Raw genomic sequence first — 25,938 nt, 5'->3', positions numbered from 1 at the left:
TACACGTACTCAAATACTTCCGTGCCTGAGTGTGTGCACTCAGACGTGATGGCTTTGTTCGACAAACCCTTTGTCCTTAACTGTGTTAATTGACCCCCCTTCCTTTAGGTTCCCCCCCCATTCTACCCTCCCAAAAATAACTGTCACTGAGTTCTTCATGCTCAACACACATGCTAATGACACAATACTCTTTACTATTCACGCTATAAATTTCAGCTCTGTGACTAAAAGTGAGTCTGGCGTAGAAACATGATGCACCCATTTTTTAAAATATAATTTAAATTGTTAGTAACTGTTATCAAGTATTAATCAAGTACTAATAAGTATTAGTAAGTATCTATCTGTCTATCTGCACGCAGCGTGTACCGATGTATTTCCGTTAGTCCTCTGGCGCCATCTGTTGCTCACTCATTGCTATTGAAAGGTCCTTCAAATTTATGACATACAATATGAATTGAGTGCAACTTGACTGTGTAAATTAATTATCATGTCGTGATTATGCTTATCTGAATAAAAGGGTATAAACGGCCACATATTTAACTATGTCATTGTTTTGACTATTAGTCACCACTTGGTGGATGTTCACGTCACGTGACTTTTAGCCTGCTAGCGGAAAGCAGACTCAAGTCCGCGGAGCAGCGTACTTTGAATTTAAGAAAATATACAAAGTTATGTTTTTGAAAAGCTCATGTTGCTATTTTTAACGTGCATGGACCTTCAGGGCACACCCAGACGTCAATTGAACATTCCCGCAGAAGAGATGCGTTGCCTAGCAACTGCGTGGCAACAAACACACGCCTCAACAGACAGTACACACGGCAAACGTCATTAAGGACAAAAAGATGCACATGCTAGGGCGTTAAATTTTTTCCTTAAATGCTACGTTCTTACGATGTAATTTTTAAACACCCTGTTTAAAAAAACGTGTGTCGGCTAAAAAAATATATATATTTTTAAAAAATATGTTGACGCTCAGTCAATGCGTTGCTCGCTGGGGCGTCATTATGCAAATGAGCCATAAGGAGGACCCCCGACGTCATCGCCAGCACTCGCCGATGCGTGCGCGAGCATCCGCAGACGAGCGCGCGCCAAATTGTGTTCCGCGGACCGCACACCGAAGTAGAGCCCAGGCGGACCTTCTGCCCCCGACATGGCGTCGACATGCCCCAAGTGTGACAAGACGGTGTTTTTTGGTAAGTGCGACAGTGCTGGGGGGACGTTTGGTTGTGTCCTTCACAGTCGTCCTTTTATCTTCTGTATTTGAAATGTTATGTATTAAGGAGAGGCTGCTTAGACATAATTTCGAATATGACACTAATTGCTTTGAAACATTGACCAATCTATTTATTGTATTCCGTTGCCTTTGAAAAAGCACAGCCTTGGACACCGTTTTTTTTTTGTTTTTTTTTTAAAGTTTATTTTTACTTTTACTTGCTCGATTCGGCCTTGATTTTTGAACAAATGATAACCAGGCATCACATAATAATAATAATAATAATAATAATAATAATAAGTTGAATATCACTCAGTAGATTTTCAATTCTGTCATTGATTCATTTTGTATTTTTATTTTGTATTTTAAGGATTTTCTGGGGGGTATAATTTTTAAAAAAATGTATCATATCTGTTTTTTTTGTACACCCGCGATACGAGGGACCCAAATTGCCAGTTTTTCAAGATTCTGAGGGCAAGAGAGTCTGGCGGATGGTAAACAATTCATCAATAAAGAGGCTGTTGCCTCGCCCAGTTGATGTGAACTGTCAAACAAAACATTCAACAAATAGAATAACATGTTATGTTTGTAAGACAAACATATAGCCTTCAGGCCACTAGCCTCATGCTAACGAATAGCATTAGTGTCGCTGCATTATACATCTTTTTGCAATGATATTTGAACACAAGCGGTGGAGCAATATATGTAGACGGACAACATGACAGTTTGTATTCATTATCCCGTGCGAAGAATGACTACTATTACAGCTTCTCTGGTGAGCTGAGACCAAAACCTTTTCCTTTCCATTCTTATTTAATTATTACGCAACTGTATATGAGTATAAAGTACAATATTACCAAGTACTATTTTTCCTTATTAAAAAAACATTACATTTTTTGGGGGGGGGGGGGCGGGGGGGCTAGTGGGATTATATATATTATAATTGTTGCTCAGAATTTTGCCAGAACAGCTCTAAAAGATGACACAAGGAAGCTGCAGACACAAAGGATGGCACATAGTGGGTGACACTGTCAAGTGATGTGTGTGTGTGTGTGTGTGTGTGTCCACAGCGGAGAAAGTGTCATCTTTAGGCAAAGACTGGCACAAGTTCTGTCTGAAATGCGAACGATGTAGCAAGACGCTGAACCCTGGTGGCCACGCAGAGGTACTGTAGGCGCTTTAAGACTCCATTAAAACAATTTTCAACATGTGGCATTGTAAAACATGTGACGGCACTTTAACGTGTGGCACAATTACCATGTGACATGTAAAATGACTTAACGTGTGACATCTAGAAATTGGTCATTAAACAAGTGAAATGATTGCATGTGATATACGGTCATCTGTGGCATGTTTATGTGACCTTTTTCGATCCTTACCGTGATTTGATTGTGACATTTATGTGGCATGAATAACAGCTAGCTAGCTAACTAGCTTGTTGACTAACTAGCTAGCTAGCTAGCCACGTCAGATTCAGTCGTCAGGATAAGCGGTTTGGATAATGGATGCATGATGAACATCACGCCATCATTTAACGTGTGATCATTTCGCATTACCATTCGACTTCATCAATTCATCATTCATGTTAACTAACTGGAAGTTGAACTTTTTTGTACGACGCGCTCAAGTTGTTTCCTTGACGTACTTCGCAGCACGAGGGGAAGCCTTTCTGCCACGAGCCGTGCTACGCTGCACTCTACGGACCAAAAGGTCCGTTTTATTGCTCACATTTTCAAAAGCATTTCCGATATCCACCATTATTCGTGTGCGCGCTTCGAATGGCGAGTGACCCATTTGAACGCGTTTCAGGAGTGAACATCGGCGGAGCCGGCTGCTACGTGTACAGCACTCCCGCCAGCGAGGCCCCGGCGGCTGTTTCCTTGGCAACCAAAGCGGGGGAGGAAAAAAAAGTCGCCTCTCGGGGACCGGTGAAAGGTGAGAAATATGTGGACTAAAAATAGAAAGAAATGTCCCTAGTTTAAAAAAAAAGATAGTTGTGAGAATAGTGGTGAAAGAAAAAGTGTTTTTTTTTTTGTGGTTGTTTTGTAACTCCCACAGCTGCCAGTTTCTCCGCGGTGTCTGCGGGACCGAACGTCTGTCCCGGCTGCAACAAGACGGTCTACTTTGGTGAGTGCACTCACACCCACTGTAGAGCAGGGTCAAGGATACTGTCAAAGGTGGCCATTTGACTACAAATTGAGCGTCCGTTATTCGTCATCCGTCTGCAGCGTGTAGTGTGTTTATGGTTAGAAAAGGTCCATTTGTTTACATGTAAGGATATAAACAAGTGCTCGGCCAATGTGACTGCCTTTAGAAAGAGCCCATGTTGTAAGGAAAGCAGTTGAAAGAAATACAGTCGGAGTAGTAATCTAGACCTGGGATGGGCAACTTAATGCACTTTAAACGAACTGTTAACGGTTCTTGTGATGAAAACAAATTGCTGTTGCTTGTGTACTCTCCACATTGTTCAACCTGCCATCTTTTTTTCTGATGGTGTGGTCCGCCTTTTGCCCGAAAACGCCCACTGGGGACCCTGAATAGGATAAGCAGTAACCATGGTAACCGTGTGCATTGGTGTACGTGTGCCCGTGCAGCCGAGAGCGTGTCATCTTTGGGGAAGAACTGGCACAAGCCGTGTCTGCGCTGCGAGAGATGCAGCAAGACTCTGACGGCCGGCAGCCACGCCGAGGTGAGTGCCAGGGGGCGCTCTGCTGCGTTTGTCTCGCTAAAAAGAAGCCAAACAAGTCATGTTATTTGGATGTTCATGTTTCAGCATGAGGGGCAGCCCTATTGCCACAAACCCTGCTACAGTGTGCTGTTCGGACCAAAAGGTAGGAAAACACATTTCTTAACGGTGTAAGAACGGACATTTTTCCTTAAATTGTGCTTGTTTTTGTCCACTCGAGCGGCGGTATACCTAAAGCTCATTTGTAAATCAAATTTCTGCAGGTGTGAACACGGGAGGCGTGGGCAGCTACATCTACGACAACCCCGAAGCTCAACATTGAACACATGACGAAGAAGAAAAAAAACACAACTGCATTGCTGCTAAAATTTCAAAAGAGGAATGTAATCAAGTCAGACTGCTGATGTATTAAAGATTAATATATAAACAAAACACGCAGTGTTCTTTGGCGTGAAAGAAACGAGTTATTTGTTTTATTCCTCTCTACTACATTTCCCAACATCCCTTGTAGCCCATAACTCTTCCGTTGGTGACATTTTTAAAATAAGTGCTATTTGTCCTTTTATATGCGGATTTGCCGTGTTTTATTCGACAAGAATTCACTGTCAATTTTGAACTTTTTATTTCAACTTAATCGAAAACCCGATCAATATCTTTGTATATTGAATTTGTTCGTAAGTCATGTTTTTATTTTGAAAGGTCAATAATCAATGTGTGTTTACTTCCGGGTTAGTATACGCGCTGTGAAGAATGGCAGAAGCTGCCTTCAGGTGCATCGAGTGTAACGAAAAGGCGACGGAGTTACACCGAGATTACACCAACGGGATCCTGAAGATCACATTATGCGTGCGTTACATTCTAATATATTACGATTCAGTTGTGTGGCTTGTCGTTTTTCCTTGTGATGACACGAGCGAACATTCTCCACCGAAATAAAGTACCGTCGCGAGAAAGGAGCTCGGACTTACGATGGAAAAGTTACAAGCCACCTGGAAGCCCGTCATGACTGTTTAACACTTCTCATTCGTCATGCAGTTGTTTGACTTGTTATTCATAGAAATATTTACTGTAATTATAACTTTGGACAACGGTGTGTTCTAATTTCCGCACAAATTTACGAATTGCGTGCAACGTCGGAAACCGAGGACTGCAGCGTGTTGACGTTTCCGTTTCTATGCTTTCATTCCATTACATGATAATTACACAAACAACACCTGTCCATGAATCACGCGGACATGAATGACACAATTCTAGCAATGCACAAATGGGGGTCTATTGCAGTAATCTGGGCAGTTTCCCATCCCGCTTTCAAAATGATGTTCACGTCCTGTGCCTTTTGCTCCAGCCTGAGTTACACGAGTTTGAGTGAGCCATTTTAAGACCCACAAGGGGGCGCAAATTTCCCGTATAAACGGCAAGGACTGACATTGTAATGAAAAGAGGATTTGCTTGCCTTTTGTGTCCGTAGCTGCTTCCAAAGTTGTCCCTCTCAAATTGCCATACTTTCTAAATATCGTAGTTATTTTAATTTAACAATCGATATAGAAAATAATTTCATGTCAGAATTTTTCAAGTTAGTCACTTGCAGCCATGCCGCCCTGTGTGGCCGCACATAATGCACATGCCAAAAAACAAGGGTCTGTTCCCTCCCCATCTTTAGGGTTCCTGCCAGAAGCCAGTGGACAAGTACATCGAATACGATCCAGTCATCATCCTGATCGACGCCATCTTGTGCAAGACTCAAGCCTTCAGACACATTTTGTTCAACACCAGCTTGGATGTGAGTAAATAAGATGCATGCAGAGAAAACACAAATGTCATTAGCCCATATAATGTGCCAGCAGTTTCAGAGCGTTTGGATTATTGTGTTCTAATTATTTTGACATCAAGAATCTGTTCTCTAGTAATCAGCAGTAGACCTGACCTCGTCATATTTCCAAGATTACCTTTTTCATTTATGAATACTTCTGCTATTGCAACACATACTCTGTGATATGCTTCAGATTGTCTGACTAAAAGTCATGAAAGTGAAGTTGCCGCTGTAAACAGTTGGCAAACAGGAGACTTTCAATCCGAAATGGTGAACTGCTACCCTCCGCTGGCGGTTTGGCGCATCACTACTCCGCAAAATACTTGCAATTCACCACCCCCCATCCCCTCCCAGGAATGAAAAAAAAAAACGGGAAACGACGCAACTCAAACTTGGCACTGACTTAAACTTTTTTTTGTCTCGAATGGATTTAACATAATGAATGAGTTAATTCCCAAATCTTGACCCGCCAGATCCACTGGAAGCTGTGCGTGTTCTGCCTGCTGTGCGAGGCCTACCTCAGGTGGTCGCTGCGGCACAGCTCGGAGTCCAGCGACGACCCCGCCGACATCATCAGGTACACCAAGGAGTGGGAGTTCTACGGCATGGTGGCCTTGGCCGCGCTGGGTAAGACGACGCACAAAGTCGCACAGAATATCGCTCCGGGCACATCGACTTTGAAGGTGCGGCCTTACCCGTCTCGCCGTTTAGAGCTGTTTGCGTTTTGCGCCGGCGTGCTGCTTGTCCTGAGGGCGGCGGCCGTGTGCGGCGCCGGCGTGGATCTGCATCTCCTCCTGCGAGCTCTGCTGCTGTCCTGCTACGGGAAAGTCCTCCTGGTGCCCGCCGTCATCTGGGAGCACGACTTCCTGCCGCTCTGCCTCGGTTTCATCAAAGTTTTTGTGCTCACCTCCAACCTGCAGGCCGTCAGAGGTCAGTGGCTGCCGTCGTAGGTGTGCGTGTCAGTGCGTGAACGGGTGACACGATGCCACCAAGTGGTTTTTTTGTTGTTGTTGTTTTTGTTGCCATCTTGTCCGACAGTGATCCTGAACTGCAGTAAGAGTTTGGCGTTGTGGTCCGTGTGCGTGGGCCTGCTGTCAGAGACTGTTGCGGTTCGGACGTGTCAAACCGTAGCGGCCGCTATCCTGGAGGAGGCCGTCTTTGTTTGACTGAACTACCCTTCATTTTTGGAACCAAAAAAAAAAAAAATGTACAAATGCCTTTTTATGATATTTATGTTTTTTTTTTGTGATGACTAATGTTTACTAATAAAAGGGTTCTGTTGTTTTTTGGGGAATATTTTCTATCGCAAAAAGAAAAAATAATTTTGCCAGTATAAAAAATGATAAAAAAATCGTGCACATATATAAACACGTCAAAAGAAGGATTGTCTTCGACATGTTTTTGCTGCGAGCCACAAATGCAAAGCAGCTGGGACCGTGTGGCTAAAGAATGTGTCCCGTGAGCAAAGGGTATCAGGTTCGATTCCCGAGGAGACGTCAGGGACGGAATGCTGGCGTAATACAATGCTGGCGATTGCATCAGCACATTTCTTATTTGTCATTCCTTTGTGCAGGTGTGGCTAATGTTGAGGCCCGAGTGGGCTCTGAAAAAGCAGGAATAGAAAAAAGTGCGTTTGAGTTCATATATTTGAAAGTCGACGACTGGGGCATTGCAGCGCTTTAATCGGACTAATCAGATTGCTGCGACAGCTTCGCACAAGTCATTTAGTGTTTACTGGTGACGTGAGGCACTAAGACGACAAGAAACATGTCGAGTGTATCTTGATTACATCATCTCGATTTTCAGAAATCGGGTCGTTTTTGTGTGCGTCCTTGCCTGTTGCTAGGCAGATTTCACAGAGCTCAAGGGTATGTCACACAGTAAAATAATTACATTATTTAATCGACACACGTATTATATTATATTTCAAAACAGTCATGTTCCAAATTAAAGATATTAACATTGTTTTTATATTTCCAATTCAAAAATTTCTATTTGAAACAATTTAGAGTTATTCAAAAATCATCACAATGGCATTTCCGCAAATCACAATGATGCAATATGAACATAAATGGACATGACGAAACGCCCCGCAACGTGACGATGGCCATAGAGTGAGCTCACACTCCACCGCCAGCACCAGAGTGGAGCACCTTGCTTGGATTTGCCGCAGCGGTGCAGATTATGTTAATCCGCTCTAATCCGCAGACGGCCGTGCACAAACATGCAGCGCGCTCACAAGTTCCCCTTTTTTATCAATTGGCTGACACCGCCTGCTGCAGTCCACTGATTATATTCAAGTGCCTTGTAATACATGCTGGAAATATGCAAAGTAGCTCATTTGCATATGCATTACACACACACACACCGAGTCACAACAAGAATCCTGCTTTAGCAAGTAAGTACCGAAAATAGGTTGATGATCGTGCTGGTACTCGTATTGACAATTGGTTCTGATATTTTGGGTATGGTATTGATCTTATAAATATTGTAATATTCATTTAGGGATAGTGTCAGCGATACATTTTTTTTTTCCATTTTTGTAAAAACAGAATTTTCTTTCAGCACAAAATTTACATTATGAACCATTATTAAATGACATTTTCAATTTGAAACAATATATAAAATTACATTTTTTTTTACACTGGAAGGTAACATTTTCCCATTGGAATTTTCCATAAGTAGCCTATTAAATATTGTAATAATTCATTTTAAATGATAATCAATGACAAAGATACCTCAATGATTGTAAAGTGGTCATTTTTGGTATACAGATAGCATTTAGCAGTTGTTGCATCATCATAAAGATATTGTTTTATTTTAACTTTTTTTTTGTGTTTTTAATTTTATAATTTTGTAGAGGCATTTCATTTTTTTTTTGCTTTCTGTTGCTGCACCGTTTGTGTTCCAACATCAGCTCCTTAAAGTGTTATAACACTCGAAGAAATGTAAAATACAACCAATTTCCCTCCAATTGCGAAGTAGCCATTTTTCAAACAATGGATAAAAACCCAAACCAAAAACCAAATGCAGTGCCCCATTTGTGCATGCGCAAGTTGTGCTCTTCAATGGCGAGGAAGCTGAAGCGCCCGTGGTGGGGGCGGCTGCGGCTTCAAAGGCGCCAAAATGCAGATTGACGCATTGAAATGCACAGCACGCAGCGATGCGTTCAGGGAACTGCGAGAAAGTAGGCCAGAAGATGCACACGCACCCTCCCCGTGTACATTCAAGCACGTGTGGTTACCATTTTAAACTGATTTGGATATTTGGCAAAATAGCGATAACCGATTAACCGTCCGATTGATTGAAAAATATATGCAATGAATAATTTGACATTTCAATGTTGTATAATACTTTGTCATTTAGTATTGGTTTAACTTTACTATAACTGTTTGAACGTCATTTTCCTTGTCCTGTATTTTAATGTGTTGACGACAACAATAAAAATTAGCACTATTTTTGTCGATTTTAGAAGAATTAATATCGGCCGGCCGATGACCTTTTCAATTACAAGCTTCATTTTGTCCAAATTAAACTAGCAGCCTTTTGTGCAAAAAAACACAAAAAAAATGTGTTGAAACATCTGTAATCCTTTTATTAACTGATATCTTCCAGAAAAGCAGCAGTGGTTGTTTACAGAGGAATGACAGTCGGAAACAACACCACTCAATGAAAACCTTCATTGGACTATCACCACATCGTGATTACGAAGCGTAGTAAAGAGGCAAAAACAAAAAAAAACAAAAAAAGGAGAGAAGTTAAGACATTTTTCAAGAAAAATGCTACAATCCGGAAGCACTGCGTTATGTGCTTAGCTAGCGTTAGCAGCGGGAAGATTCGTTTGATTTCAGGCTTATTTTTAAAAAGCGTTACTTGCGTATGTTAGTAAAGCTTCAATATGGTAGCGTGAATACGTAGACCCGCCCCAAATAGAAATGGCGCCCACATCACTCACTATGCACCGCCCCCTACAGATGTGGAATATAACTTGAAACCACCCATGAATGATGTCATGGAAATGTTTTATGCTGAATTGAAAAACTTGTACTACAACATGACAAAGATAAATTTGATTCATCGATGGCAACGAACTTGGATGTATTGCTCTGAGCGGGCGCTAACATGTTAGCATCGAGCTGCTGGTGTACAATTTCAAGCATTCTTGGGTTGCTGCATGTTCTGTGTTTAAAAATATTTTGAATATGGAGGAGCTTCAAGATAATTATACCTACTTGGACCAAAGTATGCTACATGGAGGAGGTAAACCGGCATAAAACTCCAAACTAGCGGGTTTTCAAGATTCACTTCCAAGATGGAATCGCCAAAAAGTGGAGCGATTTCATAGCTTAACCAAAGTCGCGCGATATACAACACAAGCAATACAATTCATTGAAAGTCAGTTAACATCCACAAACACATTTCACGGAACACAAATAGCATGTAGCGTAACGGCTAACAACAACTAGTGTGAAAACGGACCGGAGAAGCCTGATGACAAAGCCTGTCGGAAATTCTGCGTTGCATCTTCAAAGGGTGAGTACCTCCGCTTCATTTTAATTGCCTGACATGGTCATGGACTTATTTTCAACAAAGACAGTTCAGCGTGTTGACAAAATGCTACTTTGCCAGTGGAGTTAGCGTTAGCCGTTAGCGTGATAAGCCTGCATACAGTTTTTAGTCACCACTTGATTCATGAAGGCACTGACAGTGAAGACATCCAATGACAAGTGTGCATGGTTATAAGGATCTCACTGCTAAGACTTGTTGACACGTTTACACGGGTGAGACAAAACATTCAATAATAGTTTTTATATTACCGATAGAGCTGCATTTGGATATTACATGATCATTCATTGTTATTTTCCAATTGTTGAGTCAATGTACATTTACAATAGTTCAAGCCTTTTGCGCAACTGTAGCACAAAAAAAAAAAACAAAAAAAAAAACATGTCGGCTCTGCTAATACCGCTTATTAGCATAAGCTAAAGGCACAGCTAACCCTGCGCTACAGTGTGGACATTCTTGTAGATTTTTGGGGGACATTTTGCAAATGTAGTTATGGTATTGCCAAGTACTGCACTATCTTTGGTCATGTGACGTATACTGACATAAATGTTACAAGCGTGACGGCTGGTGACGTTAAGACAAAAAAAAAAAAATGCAAAAACGCAGTCAAGCACCAATAGCATTTGCACCGTACGATTGGATGAAAATGACGAAAACCCGCAGACAGTGAATTGACCGTGGCGTTAGTGTGCCGTCACTTCACGAAACATAACGTAGAAAAAAGACCCTGTATTCAGATGCTCACTACGAACAAAAATTGTTCATTCCTGTGAGCACTTTTACAAACTTGTGCTCCTCAAGTTGTCCGCAACAGTCTTGATCGCTTAAGTACGAAATATTACAAGGACGTCGACGTTGCAGCGCGCTCAGTGTACATCACTTTATCGGTCATTTCAGAAGGCCACCTTGTAAAATCATTCCTCTCAAATAGATTCAATTCCCGATATCCTCACTGAAATCGTAATCCCGGCCTGATCTTAAAGTATGCTAGTGATACCAAAATGCTGGCTCAATTTTTAGCCCAACCTGCTGGTAAGATCACCCCGACAGTTTTGCGAAACAAATTCCATTTGTCCAGCGATGTCACAGTCCAACACTTTGCTACGCTAAGATCTTAAGTCTGTTTTTGCCATTTTCATACAACACTTATACCCTAGCCGTCAAAAAAAAAAAAAAAAAAAAGGCCCCCTCGTTGTAAAATCATTCCTCTCGAGATCGTCACAATCAGTTTGGTTAGCAACTTCATTCTTGGCCGCAAGCTCCTCCCGACCGACACTTCCAGAAGCGGATACTATGTTTTTTTTTTGTTTTTTTTTTACATTATATTATATAATAAATAATACAACTTTGTCCGTACATTTATATGTACACCCCGCTGGATAGCATAAGTGACCGACATAGATTTAGAATAAAAAAAAAAAAAAAACATCTAACATACATACAGTATATTATCCTTTTTTCATTATTATTTTTTTTTTTTTTAAAGTAAACAAGTCTGATTCGACTCCATCGAGTACGATGAAGCCGGGCCCCTTGCAGCATTAAAGTTTGACCACAGGGGGCGCCACGAGGGCATCACATTCCCGGTGCAAATGGTAAGAAAATACCACATGGAGGCATCAGATGGTGACGCGAAAGGATTCCCAGCTGTCGTCTTTGCCGACGCCCGCGTCGCTGGTGCCCGCCGCCTCCATCCCGCCGCCGTCCGGGTGCTCGTCGGTGGGCGTGGCGCCCGGCTCGGCGTAGTACTCGTCGTCCTCGTCGAAGTAGCCGTTCTCCATCATGCCGAGGCCGGAGGCGGCGCTCAAGTCCTGGCAGCTGCCCTTGTACTCCTGGATGGACTCGTGCAGCGACCACAGCTGACACAGCAGCGACATGTCCTGCTGACGCAAGCCCACCTGCAGGGCGGCGCCGGCGGAAAAAAGGAAACCAAACTTTGGTCGCGTGATTTTGAAAGCGCTGCTAAAAACGCCGTGTCGTTGTATGATTGCGAATCAAATTTAGGAGACAGCAGAGTTTTGATGGCAGTTTCGTGTTATTTTCGGTCTTCTCTCGACTACGGCGGGCAGAAATGTATTTCCTTGCTTTGAACGGTGACATAAAAGCGGCTCAAATATTTAGCGCAACATTTCAAGCTAGCTTTTTGTCATTCGCGCTCCACTTTTTTTTTTTGTTGTTTTTTTTTTTTTGCGCATACCCGCCGCGTAGATGAGATCATGAAGTCATGTTTCCTTTTAGACACGCAAGTGAACGGAGTTCACAACTTGGCCACGGTTTAATTCACACCCAACCGGTTTGCTGCTTGCAGAGGGTTGCCATACAAATTTGTAAACAGAGAACAAAAGAATCGCAACACTTGTTGGAACAGCCGCAGGGCTGCTGTTGCCCTGCTTTGTTGAAACAAGAACAATAAATAAATAAATAAATAAATAAATAAAACAATGACTTCATACCTGTCTGACTGCATCAATCAAAAAGTGAGCTTTGGTATCTTGTACTTTTTGTGACAAGATGTGTAGCGACAGAGGCTAACCAGAGCGCCGCCTTTCAACGTTCCTTCTACCGACAATGCACATTGTGTGACCCGAGCTCGGCCGTGTTGCCCGAGTCAACAAATCGTTTGCTCGGACTCTCCGTAAACCGGGGACGGACCGCTCAAGAGCGCGGCCGCGAGCCAAACGCTAACAGATAAGCCTCGACCTGAGGGCTTCCAAATCGGATTTCAGCAGAGCTGCTATCCTGCCCGTGGCGAAAAAAAAAAAAAAAAAAAAAAAAAAGAGAGATAACGCTTGCCATCAAGTGACTGACTGGTGACAGCAGAACCACCGGGGATGACTTCATGACAGCTGGTCTGGTTCTGATAGGGAAAACCCTGGCTGCAGGCAAGGACGTGAAGGGGGGTGGGCGGGGGTTCTGTCAAGCATTCTTTTGTGCGCTATAAAAGCAAGCCAGGTCAGGTTTAACATGGGAATTGTACAACAATTGCGTGTTGGAAGAGCAAGAATTCTAATTAAACAAAACCAGTGGCTTCACTTGCGTCAAGCAATCCTGGGCTTCATTTAAAAAAAAAAACACACTTTTGAAACTTGTAGGGAAAAAAAACCCATTTCAAAACAAGCATGAATATTTGACAGAATAAAATTGTTGCAGATGTAAAACATTTAGAATGACTAAGACTTATTTTGGGTTCCTTAACGCTTACAAAAATAATGATATGAATCACTGTTTGAACATTTGACTGTTTTACAAACAGTAGTATTTGCCTAACTTTAGATATTTAAAAGCACTTATAATGGCAAATTAAATTGGCCAGACGTCGAGGTGACGTAAACAAAATGTTTGTTTGGAGTCTGGTATTTAAATCACATGTAATTAGGGAGTCAAGCAACTATTCATCAGCAAGTGATGACAGTGATGAGTAAAGGAAGCTCAAAACACATTGGAAAGTGCACCATTTGCAAAAGGGTGTGAACTGGAAATAACATGAGCCGAATTTGCCCAAAAATGCCAAAATGTGCAAATGTGAACAAATATGGGATTTTGTGGACATGTACACAGTCCAAACAATAAGTGACATAAAAATATGCGTGTTTCTTGAGGGAGTCCGGCATTTCAATCACTTGTAATTAGGGAATTACAGAAAACCGTGAGTTGCAAGGAGCTCGAAACACATCTCTGTAAGTTGCCATTTGTTCTAATCAAGGCTGTCAACCGCACATAAAATAGAAGCCGAATTTGCTATATAATGCCAATATTAGCAAAACCTATCATTTAAGGCGATTGGGGGATGTGTAAACAACCAAAACGCGAGGTGTAATCAAAAATATGCGCGATATTCAAGGGAGGCTGGCTCCACAACGTTACCATCTCTTTCCGCAGCAGAGCCAGGGCGGCGTCCAGGTTGGCCGGCTTGCTGGCCAGCAGGCTGTCGGCGTTGTTGCGTCCTCGGCTCAGGTCGTCCTGGATCATGGTCTTCTTCACGTACATGCGCTCCATGTCCCTCCACGAGCCGCCGCTCGAGTTGAGCAAGCCGCTCAGGCTCTTGGGCAGCGGCGGTAGCCCGTCGAGGCTCGCCATTCCGCCCGCCGAGCCGCTGGCCGACTTCCCGTTCATGGCGACCGAGCCGAAAGTGCTAAATGACACTTTTACGAATCTCACCGACAGGCACTCTTTTTTTTAAGAGAAGAACGCTGCTGTAAAGTCACACAAAAGAACCGGAGTGTGATAGACTATACGACCCACCGACACGAACAGTGTCGCTCAACTCTCGTGTTGCCTCTGGTTGGCGTCGCCATATCAAGTCTATCGGACGGAGGAGGAGCACTTCCGGTCTCCGCTTCAAACACCAAAGACGCTTCAGAGATCTACGCAGTAGTCAAACAATATGTTTGCTTGTGTATATTAGTCTAATTCGTCATATTTTAAGACATTAGGTCACCTATTTGATCAATAAAATGTAATAGATCAGAGTGATTAACCACGTGAAGAACTTCTGTATTTTACTTTTAAGCAAACTTCCGGGCCTATTTTTGTTGCTTCCGTTAAAACCGACGCTGCAAGTAAAATCAACTTCCTGTGCTTTTTACACTGGGCGTCTCCCCTGCAGCCAGAAAAAAATACAGTTGCAAAATGGTTTTCTCACTCTTTTTAACGTTTTTAATCATCATCGTCGTATAATTAATTAAATCACATTCCAGTTTGATAAACAACAATGATACATTTGTTAACCTGAGGACATAAAGTGGGGCGTTCTGATTTGTAACCGCTTGTGAGTGAGTTGATGCGATTCTACATGATTTAATCCATCATGTTGAATACGAGAAATAAAACTGTCTGTGTGTGCGTGAGACAAAAGCACAATAGACAGATGGTGCGCTTCACTTCCCGCCCCGCCAGCAAGCCCTGGCACCACAATAACAGTACAATAAAATTGAAATCAGTGCACAAAGCACCACACACACACACACACACACACGCGCACACACACTAATTGAGGAGAACTAAACCCAAGAAGTTAATACTTTCCGTTGAATTTCAAGCATGGCTCTTTTTTTTCCAGATGTTGTTTAAACCCACAATCTATTCTAAAACCAAACAGCATCATGCAAGTTGGTTCCTTATATTGCTACCATAATACGCTAAATAAACACTCATTTATAAAGATGTAATTGATTAAAATGGAAGAGGTGTGTAGCAAGTGTGTTGCCACCCCGCAGGCCCCATGAAGCACTTTCCATGTCGTTTCTATGTTTATGTCCTGGAAAGCTAAACTGAAATCCTTACTTTTCTTAGAAATGAGCTGCACAGTGTAAAGAGGCTGATCCAGGACCAACTGTTTCGAGTGTACATTAATATTATCAGTGTGCTGAGACCGCAGGATTAAGCGTGTGGGACAGGACCCCCTGTTGGGGATGCATGCAAACCGCAGGAGGCCTCTGCTAATCCACCGCCTTAAAAAGAACAAGTTAGCATCAGTGGCTAATAAGCGAACCCGAGCTATACATAATGGCAAGTTAGATGCTAAGAAAGTACTCTCGATCCAGCTTCTAACTTAGTATTCTTTATTTATTATTCATGTTCTGCAGCAGCAGCTGTTCTCTGACATGTTGCACTTTAGCAAGGTTGGGCTAACAGCTACTAGTTAGCCACTTACTTGGCACCTGCTATCTTTAAAGGATTTTTTTTAAATAATGTATCAGAGCAGAGATGCTTTTTTTTTTTTCCGCCCAGTGACTAAAAATACACTTTTATGAGTCAATTCTCTTCTTCCATCTGGACCAGCAGCTGGCCTCCTGACACCGTTGACCTCTGACCTCAGCCCCCTCACAACTACGCCCACGCACCTCTTCACTTTTAAATCCAACCACCAAGGGAATAAATATATTCTAAACAAAAATTATACAGTGACTCAAGCGGCTTTTAGGAGTCAAGTGTACCCAAATGCAACTAAGCACTAAAAACACAGACTGAATTGAACATTTTTTATTAACATTTGAAACAGTAAAAATACATAACAATGTAACATTTAAATATATAAACTTGTACAAATATATAATAGTTATATTTTGCAACATAAAATCACTCAAGAGAGAATCTGATAGCCATGGAGGCAGCAGGCTTCCTCAAAATAAAGGGCAAGCGAAATGTGACTCCTGGCATAGGACAGTGTCTCTTGCTGCTTGACTGCAGGAACAAGAACGCAGCGTTTTTTCTTTTCATTAAAAGTGTATCAAAACCGTAAGTGTGAAAATGTGGTAAGCAGCAGCTGAAAAAATCTTTGAGTAAAAGCCAACATGCCACTTCTTCAAGGCAAACAATATCCAAGTTCAAACTTCTTATTTAGTGCAATATACTTCAAACATTTCCTGGAAATATTATTATTATTATTGTTGTGGCTTTAGTTTCTGACTGGTATACTGGCAGCTGTTTCTAATATTTTGACTCTTTCCTGGACAGTCACTAAAGCCTCAAATAGTGTGTTTTTTAAATTTTTTTTTTATTATCGCCTCACCTCTAATGAATGGAACCATTTTAGGCTTAACTATGGGGAACATTCAAAAACATTACCAGCATTATTTCTCCCTCAAAGTGACACATAATTTTGGGCTTAACTGCAAATAAAAATGCTTAATGTTATTTAAAAATTGAAGAAATGAGGCAAGTTGGGCTAAACTTGCCTTGATAAAATTACAAAAATTTTTTCAAATGATGACCTAATTTATACCTTTACTCTAACAAAATAAATCACCTTGGGGCCAACTATGGACAAAACTCCTTATGACAGTACCGGCGTCTTCTAAAATGCATTTGTTAAGACCTCGTTTTCCACTACGCGCCTTACCTCGAGCGAACCAACAAGTTGTAACAAGTAAAAATACATAATGAAGAAAAAAATATTAAGAACAGCTGTCAGTATGACACAGTGCAGAAACCACAAGCACAATAACGAATGCATTTGCAATGATCAAGACTTCTCCTCGAATAAAACCTCATCGTGCAGGTTCAACAGAGGCAGGAGTCCAGGTGTTCGTTGATCTTTGACTCCTGCATGCGGGCCTGACACGCGGGACACGCGACCATCACCACCAAAGACGGCGAGGCGGCGGCGTGGCTACTTGTTGGCGCCAATTCCGTGTCGTCTTTGCTCTCCACCTTCACCCGCTTGTTGAAGAGCTCAAAGACGCTGGCCGAGTTGTCCAGAGGTCTCTTCTTCGGAGGTGCCGATGTGAAATGATCGTTATTCCGATGACTACCGGAAGCCGAAGGAGGAACTAAAGTCCGAATCGGGGACTTTGCTTTCCTTGGCGAGTCGGTGATGAGCGAATGATTTGTTGACTTGTTGTTGAACAAAATCTCAATGGACGCCTGCTTGAGTCTGTCCGGTTCTTCGCACTCGCTTATGCCAACGTTGCCGCCAACGCCGTGACCGCCGGCGGCGGCGCGGTCGCCACGGTGACCACCGCGATGAGGCTTTTGGATCCTGACGGGCGAGCCGTTAACGTTGGCAAACGCTCGAGTATTAGCGACCGACTTCTTGGCGGGCATCTTGAGGCCCCGCCCCGCTGGCGGCCCGACCGCGGGAAATGCTGGAGTCGGAGGCGAAGGCGCGACGGGTTTACTGACAGAGGAGGAGGCGGGGCTAGCTGACATCGGCGCGGAGGAGGAAGTCCCGCCCAGGACGAAGCCTTTGCCGCTGAACGCGATCACCTCCCGAATGTCCCGACTTCCTGAAATTGACAGGAGCGAATGAATAAAAAATGAGGGAAAACAATCTTTTATTCCCATTCAGAAAGTCATGTATTTCCATTTGGCTGCAAATGGGAATATAAAAAAATCACATTAAAAGTTTTTAAAAAATGAATGAAAATCATCATGATTAGAAAAATCTGCAGTTTTTTTTTTTTTTTAATTAACAGCGCTATACATAAAGTTGAACTGATTTGAGAAAAGAAAAAGAGCTAAATAAACGGACACATAAAAAAAAAAAAGGAGATAAAAAGTAGTAAAATGTGTAAATTCAAAAAGGCCATACAAACTGTCTTCATAAAAAGTTGTAAAACTGTCAAAAATATCATCTTAAAAATAATGACATTACCTGCTGACTTTTCGATGGCGGGCATCTTTTTGTCTTTTTTGGCCTCCTTCTTCTTGCCGTAGCCGTCGGGCTCCTTCACCTTGGTGTAGGTGCCCCCGCACGTCCTCCGGTGGTCCTCCCACCAGGGGTCCAGCGCCGAGGGGGCCCGATTCATGGCCCTCTTGACGAAGCCCAAGTAGGGCTTGCGCGTCCGGCACGGCCCGTCGCAGCGCCACCAGTGCTGGCGGTACACGTCCACCTCGTCGTTGAAGCTGTGGTACACCTGGCAGGAGGGGGAGGGGCTTCCGTGAAAAAAAAAACCCCCAAAAAACAGCCGCATGACGCAAGGGAGGCGAGCGGGGGAGGCTCACGGTGATGTTGGAGCCGCTGTCCTTGTTGATGCGGTTCATGTGCTTGCAGAACTCGGGCCCGTGGCCGTCGCGGTCTCGGTTGTTCTGCGTCACGAACAGCAGCGCGTGGATCATCTCGTGCAGCAGCGTCTGACCACGCAGCGACGCACAACACGTATTATGCCACAAGACGGGTGGGACTAAAATGTCTTACCACTAAGAAAAGATTTTGGACTTTACTACAGGAAGCATCGTGAAACATTCCAATTAAGAAGGCATGTTAAAAGCAAGACCACCACTCTCATTATTCACCTTACCTCAAATAAACAACTAATCCTGGGCTTGACCATATGTCACATTATCACATATGTCGCAGTATCAATAAAAATGTGCTTTAATAGCAGACCTCCCGAATAAACGCCTTTCATTTGGCGCACAATGGCAAATGGAGTACTTTGGCGGTTAGGCTATCGTCTCTGGCCCGAGCGGGATATGTGCCGTCCGTCACGGTGCTCTCACCTCCACCAGGTCTTTCCGGGGTCTGAGCTTGAGAAGCGGCTCGCTGAGTCTGATCGAACAAAGTCCACCGCGACCCTCGTAAGAACACACGCCGGCACACCTGCGACACCAGACAACACTTAGCATCATCGAAAACGACATGCAGAGCATCACACAAGTCCGTTTGAACATTTAGCGATAACATCGCTGGCTTGACCAATTTAAAGTGCCTCATTGTTGGCCTCGAGTGTACGTTTGTCATTCAGAGAAGGGCATGATCGAGGAGGGAATTTTTTGGACGTTAAACATGGCAGACACCGTGTGGACAGAGACTTGGTTCTGGCGGGGCCCCTTTAGAGTGCCTCGTAGTCGTGGCGTGGAAAAGTCCTGCGACGACTTGTGTGAGTGTGTGTTTGGGGGGTGGGGGCGGTTGGTTTGGTGTTAATTCCAGCCACCGGTGGCGGTTGTATTTTTTATGCACTACTCACAGGGTCATCCTGGGGCTCCACTTGACTTCCACCCCGCTGAGTTTGCCCCAGAAGAACCTGTCGTTGAACTCCAGGAACATCGCGCGGACGTCGGGCGTGGGGTCCAGCGTCTCCCACGACGCGTCCACGACGGACAGCGGCCTCTCGGTCTCGGGCTTCCAGGGTACGAGCGGCGGGCCGAGCACCTCCACGTCATTCGCTTCATTGTCGAACTGCTCCTGAAGCTGCAGGGCGAACGCATAGTCGTCATCCATGTTACGTCTAGACTGAGGCCTCGCAAAGTGACACCAACACTGCGACTCTAAGAGTGCCTGTCAAGTGCAAACTCCGTGGCCACTTACTATCAAATTATTTTTTACGCGACGACATGAGAAAATTAACGACTAGCGCAGCTCTTTCCAACAAATGCCGCCACAATAACATTGTGAAACGGAATGCAGTAAAAGACGAAAGAATCCGTTACTGATATCAAAATAAAACGCATTTACCCAATAATACTGAGTCAATGGTGATTCAACACAATGCCACAATGAAATTCTACATTCAAAATATAATAACAGATATTTAAAACGGTCGTTCTATAGTTTCTGAGTAAATGCGAACATATTACAAACCACTGAAGTATTATACTGACAGTCCCATTTTCACTTCTGCTTTTGAGTCTACCTAACTTGATCAAATCGCGCTTCCGTATCCGGAAGTCAGTGGGACAGTTATAAACACACCCGGAGATTCAGTTGATCCCAAGTTATACGACAAGCTAAAACTGTCGTTTTTTATGAACAAGTCACACACACGCACAAAGAAACGTCTTTTAAGTTAGATATGCTTCAGAATGTTTTGAAAATACATATTCAGGCACCATTGTCGACTCTTGTAATTCTTCATTGTTGGCCAGCCTCTTTTCCCCGTTCTCGTGACGTAATAGGGTGTCATGTCCTGCTTCCTGTTTGGCTTGCGAGCTGCGATGAATGTTTTGAACCTCGAATAGACCCTTTCCCGTTTATCTTGGCGTAGATCTATCAATAATTCTGTCAAAGGTGGTAAATTAGTCACCATTTAAGATGTCCGACCCGGGAAACAGACTCCGCAGGCTGCTGGAGTCGCCTAATTTCGACCCACAGAATTACGTGAAGCAGCTTTCCCAGCAGTCGGATGGCGATCGAGACCTTCAGGAGCACCGGCAGAAGATCCAAAACCTGGCCGACGAGACGGCCCAGAACCTGAAGAAGAACGTCTACAAGAACTACCGACAGTTCATCGAGACGGCCAAAGAGATCTCGTATCTGGAGAGCGAGATGTACCAGCTGAGCCACATCCTGACGGAGCAGAAGAGCATCATGGAGAGCATCACGCAGGCGAGTGTTGTCACCAGAAACTCAATTCCGATTTGCTACTATACCTGCATAAACATCTCCACACCACACGTGACTAGCGTACACAAAAACTGTATTTAAGTAAGCGAGCATGAAGGCAAGATAAGGGAGAGCAGACTTGTCACTTTTTAAAGTACCAGCACTGAAAACGTGTGGTCCAAGTTTCATTTTTGACAAGGAGTTACGGCACGTTTCTACTGCTAATATCTTCCGCGCGACCCAAATGCAGGCCTTACTATCCACCGACAAGGATGAGACCTCCAAGGAGATGCAGGCCGCCTTCCCCAAGGAGAGTGAGGAGGTGAAGCAGAGGAGCCTCACGTCCCTTCTGGAGAAGGTGGAGGGCGGCAAGACGATCATGGACACCCCCGGGAGGCACCTGGTGTACAACGGCGACCTGGTGGAGTTTGACGTAGACAACATGTCCCCCGTCCAGAAGGTGCACGCCTTCCTCATGAACGACTGCCTGCTGATCGCCACCTGGCTGGCCAACCGGCGCGGGGCCGTCAAGTACAAGTACAACGCCTTGTACGACCTGGAGAGCTTCGCCGTGGTCAACGTCAAGGACAACCCGCCCATGAAGGACATGTTCAAGATCCTCATGTTCCCCGACAGCCGCATCTTCCAGGCGGAGAACAGCAAGATCAAGAAGGAGTGGCTGGAGATCCTGGACGAGACCAAGAAGAACAAAGCCAACAAGGAGCGCGGCAAGAAGGAGGAGGAGAAGATGCCGACGTCTCCCGTTCGGGCCGAAGTTTCCACCAATCCTTTTGACCAGGACGATGACGACGAGCAGGCTGAGGTAGGTTTGCAAAATCCAGTTCATTTTTTTTTTCCATGGGGCATCTGAATCTAGGATGGTAGGGAAGGCGGCTAAAATCATCATCCGAGCTCTGCATTAGTCAAATGACATGTCAACGGTTTGTTTACTAGTGGTGCCATCTGTCACCTGGAATGTCATCAGGGTTTAAGGGTGTCAAAGAATTTTACTTGAGAAGAATCTTCCACCCCTTTCCTACCCGAGGTGGAGGAGAGCGTGGATCTGGGTCTGGAGTGGATCCAGGAGCTGCCCGAGGATCTGGACGTGTGCATCGCCCAGAGGGACTTTGAGGGCGCCGTGGACCTGCTGGACAAGCTCAACGAGTACCTGAAGGAGCAGCCGCTCACGCCCAAGGTCAAGGAGCTGCGGGCCAAGGTGGACGAGCGCGTCAGGCAGCTGACCGACGTCCTCGTCTTCGAGCTGTCGCCGGATCGCTCGCTGCGCGGCGGACCCCAGGCCACCAGGAGGGCCGTGTCGCAGCTCATCAGGCTCGGTCGGTCATTAGGTCGCATGGTTACGTCATTGTCATTTGGTTCAGAGTTGTTGTAAAACCTTGAGTAATTAATTGGACAGCGGGGCCGTATCAACAGTGGCTGCTGGCAAAGTCAAACACAAATTCAAAATGTACCCTTGTAAGTAGTAAACTCATAAAGAATATAAACAATTTTTAAAAAATGAAATCGAGATGTAGGATGACGATAAAAGTAGAAATTTCTCCGCTTTTTTTCCCTCCCGCTTTGACGTCAGAGTGGAAACAAGCTGCCGTTGGCCATGCTCGTTAGCATCCTATCCGCCGACCAATTGTAGACGTACTAGTCGAAATGTTTGCGCAGTTTTAAAAAATGTAGTTTTCGCTCTCGCTAAAGGAGGACGGGTTGCGCATCACGCGACGCGCCGAGCAAGGAGCTACGTCAACGGCTAAGCTAAGGTGAACTTCAGAGTCGTGAAACCGCTGTGCGTTCCCAGGCCAGTCCACCAAGGCGTGCGAGCTGTTCCTGAAGAACCGCGCGGCGGCCGTGCACACGGCCATCCGGCAGCTGCGCATCGAGGGCGCCACGCTGCTCTACATCCACAAGCTCTGCAACATCTTCTTCACCGGCCTGCTGGAGACGGCCAAAGAGTTCCGGATGGACTTCGCCGGCAACACGGGCTGCTACTCGGCCTTCGTGGTGTGGTCCCGCTCGGCCGTGAGGATGTTTGTGGACGCCTTCAGCAAACAGGTAGGCGGCGGGGCGGACAAAATCGTGCGGTCCAGCTCTTTTCATTGAGCCATTTTTTGTTGTTGTTGACGCGGCGGCGGGGGGGCGAAGGTGTTCGACAGCAAGGAGAGCCTGTCGACGGCGTCCGAGTGCGTGAAGGTGGCCAAGGAGCACTGCCTCCAGCTGACCGACATCGGCCTGGACCTGACCTTCACGCTGGAGTCGCTGCTGGTGAAGGACGTGAAGGCGGCCCTGCTCAACTACAAGGACGTCATCGTGGAGGCCAGCAAGCATCGCAACTCCGAGGAGACGTGGAGGCGCGTGAACCTGATGACGCCGGAGGCGCTGGCCAAGCTCAAGGTGATCCTCGTTTTCCCCACGCCAGCCAATCAAGCGCCGCGCCAATGTTGACGCGTCCGTTCCGGCTCTCCCAGGAGGAGATGCGCGGCAGCGGCATGTCGGCGTTCGACGCGTACACGGGCGCCGACTGCTGGGTCAACCTGAGCTACACGCTGGTGGCCTTCACCAAGCAGCTGCTGAGCTTCCTGGAGGAGGCCCTGAAGCTCTACTTCCCCGAGCTGCACACGGTGCTGCTGGAGAGCCTGCGCGAGATCCTGCTGGTGGCCGTGCAGCACGTGGACTACGGCCTGCGCTGCGAGCAGGACGCCGACAAGAAGGCCTTCGTGGTGCTCAACGCCGCCTTCCTGCACGACTGCGTGCTGCCGCAGGTGGAGCGCCGCTTCGAGGAGGCCGTGGGCAAGCCCGCCAAGCAGCTGCGGGACCTGCGCAAGAGCACCCGGCCCGTCAGGATCAACCCCGAGAGCACCACGTCCCTAGTGTGACCTCGCTCACCTCTTCGCCCACTGGACTCGGAAAAAAGGGACCGAAGGGCTGGAAAATTGCCCCCCCAAAATTGCCGTTAATAAAGTGAACCGACTGTGCATACAGTGCGCATGTTTCTGGTGTATGTGACTTGGCCATCAGGGGGCAGTATAACACAGTATTGCAGACACAAACTAAGAAGAGTTCCACAACTACTATAAAGACCTTTGTTGCCATCTTGTGGCATCTGTCGGCAATTACAAAGCCTTTTGGGGCTCAATTAGATTCTCAAATTGGAAACTTTGTGAATGTGAATAATTGAAATTGAGCGTCATTTAATGTCGGGGGATCAGTATGACATAAGCAGACATTGAAAATCCCAACTAAGAGCCAACCTTCAATGTTGTAGTAAATTGATTCCCATATAAAGTTTGCGCATTTTCAACCCAAACAGGAAACGACAGCTGACAATGAACCGCCACGGCAACAATTCACCTTGAGCGACATTTGAAGACCAGGAAGAAGTTTTGTGTGGCTAGCTTGATTATGAGCATGTAAAATGGACACTTTACTAAGTTCAATGTCAATAGCGTAAAGAGCGCCGACACAAAAATTCAGCGGAGATAATGCGCACATTGTCCTGTTTTTTTCAACACATGCACACGGGAATAATTCTAATCGTTTTTTCACAACTATTTGGTACTTTCTTGACTGCACCACATCCGCAATGTTTTTTTTCCTCTTATTACTGCTCAGCACTTTTATCCGTGCCGCCGTCACTTGGCACCCTCCCGTGGCGGCGTCAAGACACCCAAAAAGCCCAAATGACCTTTCCCCTCCGTGAATGAACGCACCGGCGTACCAACTCCACTCCTCGCTCGGCTATTTTTAGTCTCCTACTCGCCGCGCGCGGTTCTCGCCTCGTTGTGCTCGCTCATGCTGAGGCAATTCCGCGCCCGCGGCAAATCGAGCGGCGCTCGAGTGGAGGAATTCGTTCCGGTAAGGGGGTTACTCGTGCGTCGCTTTCGCATTTGGCCTCAATAACACAAAAAGCCAGCATGCCGGTTGTAATAGAGAGTGGGAAATTCGCCATCACGTCACACGCGATAAGGTGCGGTCGCGCTTTCGCCGAGCAACCCGACATCCCGCAGTCAAATGATTATTAAAAAAAAAAAAAAAAAAAGTCACGGGCACATTGTCAGGTGTGAGACCTCGCACGAGTCCTGTTGTAAAAGGTGGAGTACCGATTGGACAATTGCATCCTGGGTGTGCAGTAAACCACAGCTGGTATGCAACCACATCTGGATTTTGGGCTGTTATGCTGCCGCTTCCCCTCTATCTTCACCCCTTCCGGAGTTGATAAATGTAAGATTTTCAGTCTGCAGGAACTTCTGCCGAGAGGAAAAAAAAAAAATTGTTGCTGTTTCTACAGAACAGCGACATGGTTTTTCCATCCATTGTGAAAGGGGCTGACTTCCATATAAAAAGCAAAGGAGAATTTTTTTTTTCTCACGTCTGATTGTGTAGGATTTCAAATGTTCCAAAAAAAAATCTTCTGGTAACACCTGACAAGGCAGAAAATCGCCGGGTTGACTATATAAGTCAGCTTGTAGGATCATCACATCCAACAGCTGGATTTTGGCCTGTTTTACTGCCGCTTCCCCTCGCCCTCCCCACTTCTGGTGGGTGAGAAATGCAAGATTTTCCGTCTGGATTTTGGGATCTCTGCTTAAAAGAATCTTCTGATCCAGCGTCCGAAGGAGCATTCTTTGCACCCGGCTTGCGTGTCTGCATGTGGCGTTGAGACAGGACAGCTGGAGAAAGGCAACGGCCACCAAATGAGGATTTTCTGATGTGATCACATCATGCAGTAAAAGCACGCAGACAGCATAAAGCGAGATGACTTGATCTCCATTTATGTCGTCTGTCTTCCTTCCAGGTTGTCGCAGGCTTCGATTTCTCGTGTGGCGCGTTCAACTCCTGCACCCATCCATCAACGTCTGCGCAAGCAAGACCCTCCCCTCCCCTCCCCTCCC

At 45.2% G+C, this 25,938-nt stretch overlaps 5 protein-coding genes across 8 annotated transcripts; 3 read left to right on the top strand and 2 right to left on the bottom strand.

The window, feature by feature from the left end:
• Positions 1-1,008: 1,008 nt before the first annotated feature.
• On the top strand, positions 1,009-4,362 carry LOC147128325 (cysteine-rich protein 2-like). Its single transcript, XM_086019527.1, has 8 exons — positions 1,009-1,193; positions 2,284-2,378; positions 2,866-2,923; positions 3,023-3,148; positions 3,272-3,340; positions 3,808-3,902; positions 3,987-4,044; positions 4,163-4,362. Exons 1-8 carry the CDS (start codon positions 1,151-1,153, stop codon positions 4,219-4,221), a joined length of 603 nt encoding a protein of 200 aa, XP_085875653.1. The 5' UTR covers positions 1,009-1,150; the 3' UTR covers positions 4,222-4,362.
• Positions 4,363-4,624: 262 nt separating this feature from the next.
• Positions 4,625-6,991, top strand: arv1 (ARV1 fatty acid homeostasis modulator). Of its 2 annotated transcripts, XM_086019526.1 has the most exons (5): positions 4,625-4,745; positions 5,560-5,679; positions 6,183-6,336; positions 6,421-6,639; positions 6,748-6,991. In XM_086019526.1, the coding sequence occupies exons 1-5, from the start codon at positions 4,650-4,652 to the stop codon at positions 6,873-6,875; spliced, it is 717 nt and encodes a 238-aa protein (XP_085875652.1). In that variant the 5' UTR covers positions 4,625-4,649; the 3' UTR covers positions 6,876-6,991. The 2 variants fall into 2 exon arrangements, with proteins under 2 accessions (XP_085875652.1, XP_085875651.1); XM_086019525.1 differs by having other exon boundaries at positions 6,183-6,639.
• A 2,288-nt stretch (positions 6,992-9,279) lies between these two features.
• Positions 9,280-14,735, bottom strand: fam89a (family with sequence similarity 89 member A). The gene is made up of 2 exons (XM_086019567.1): positions 14,140-14,735; positions 9,280-12,173 (listed from the first exon to the last, which is right to left on the bottom strand). Exons 1-2 carry the CDS (start codon positions 14,386-14,388, stop codon positions 11,895-11,897), a joined length of 528 nt encoding a protein of 175 aa, XP_085875693.1. The 5' UTR covers positions 14,389-14,735; the 3' UTR covers positions 9,280-11,894.
• Positions 14,736-16,242: 1,507 nt separating this feature from the next.
• Positions 16,243-25,888, bottom strand: sprtn (SprT-like N-terminal domain). 3 transcript variants are annotated; one of them, XM_086019318.1, is made up of 6 exons: positions 20,548-25,888; positions 19,686-19,909; positions 19,219-19,318; positions 18,721-18,849; positions 18,371-18,632; positions 16,243-18,002 (listed from the first exon to the last, which is right to left on the bottom strand). In XM_086019318.1, the coding sequence occupies exons 1-6, from the start codon at positions 20,548-20,550 to the stop codon at positions 17,278-17,280; spliced, it is 1,443 nt and encodes a 480-aa protein (XP_085875444.1). In that variant the 5' UTR covers positions 20,551-25,888; the 3' UTR covers positions 16,243-17,277. The 3 variants fall into 3 exon arrangements, with proteins under 3 accessions (XP_085875444.1, XP_085875445.1, XP_085875443.1); XM_086019319.1 differs by lacking the exon at positions 20,548-25,888 and having other exon boundaries at positions 18,721-18,804; positions 19,686-20,280; XM_086019317.1 differs by lacking the exon at positions 20,548-25,888 and having other exon boundaries at positions 19,686-20,277.
• On the top strand, positions 20,407-24,030 carry exoc8 (exocyst complex component 8). Its single transcript, XM_086019315.1, has 6 exons — positions 20,407-21,043; positions 21,291-21,863; positions 22,086-22,374; positions 22,848-23,101; positions 23,192-23,440; positions 23,515-24,030. The coding sequence occupies exons 1-6, from the start codon at positions 20,750-20,752 to the stop codon at positions 23,920-23,922; spliced, it is 2,067 nt and encodes a 688-aa protein (XP_085875441.1). The 5' UTR covers positions 20,407-20,749; the 3' UTR covers positions 23,923-24,030.
• Positions 25,889-25,938: the final 50 nt, after the last annotated feature.

This window comes from Filicampus tigris, chromosome 20, assembly GCF_054856515.1.
Source record: "Filicampus tigris isolate MCC_2025a chromosome 20, RoL_Ftig_1.0, whole genome shotgun sequence".
Classification (NCBI taxonomy): Eukaryota; Metazoa; Chordata; class Actinopteri; order Syngnathiformes; family Syngnathidae; genus Filicampus; species Filicampus tigris.
The sequence above is the reverse complement of the archived record's forward strand: the minus strand, read 5'-3'. Positions and strand labels throughout refer to the sequence as shown.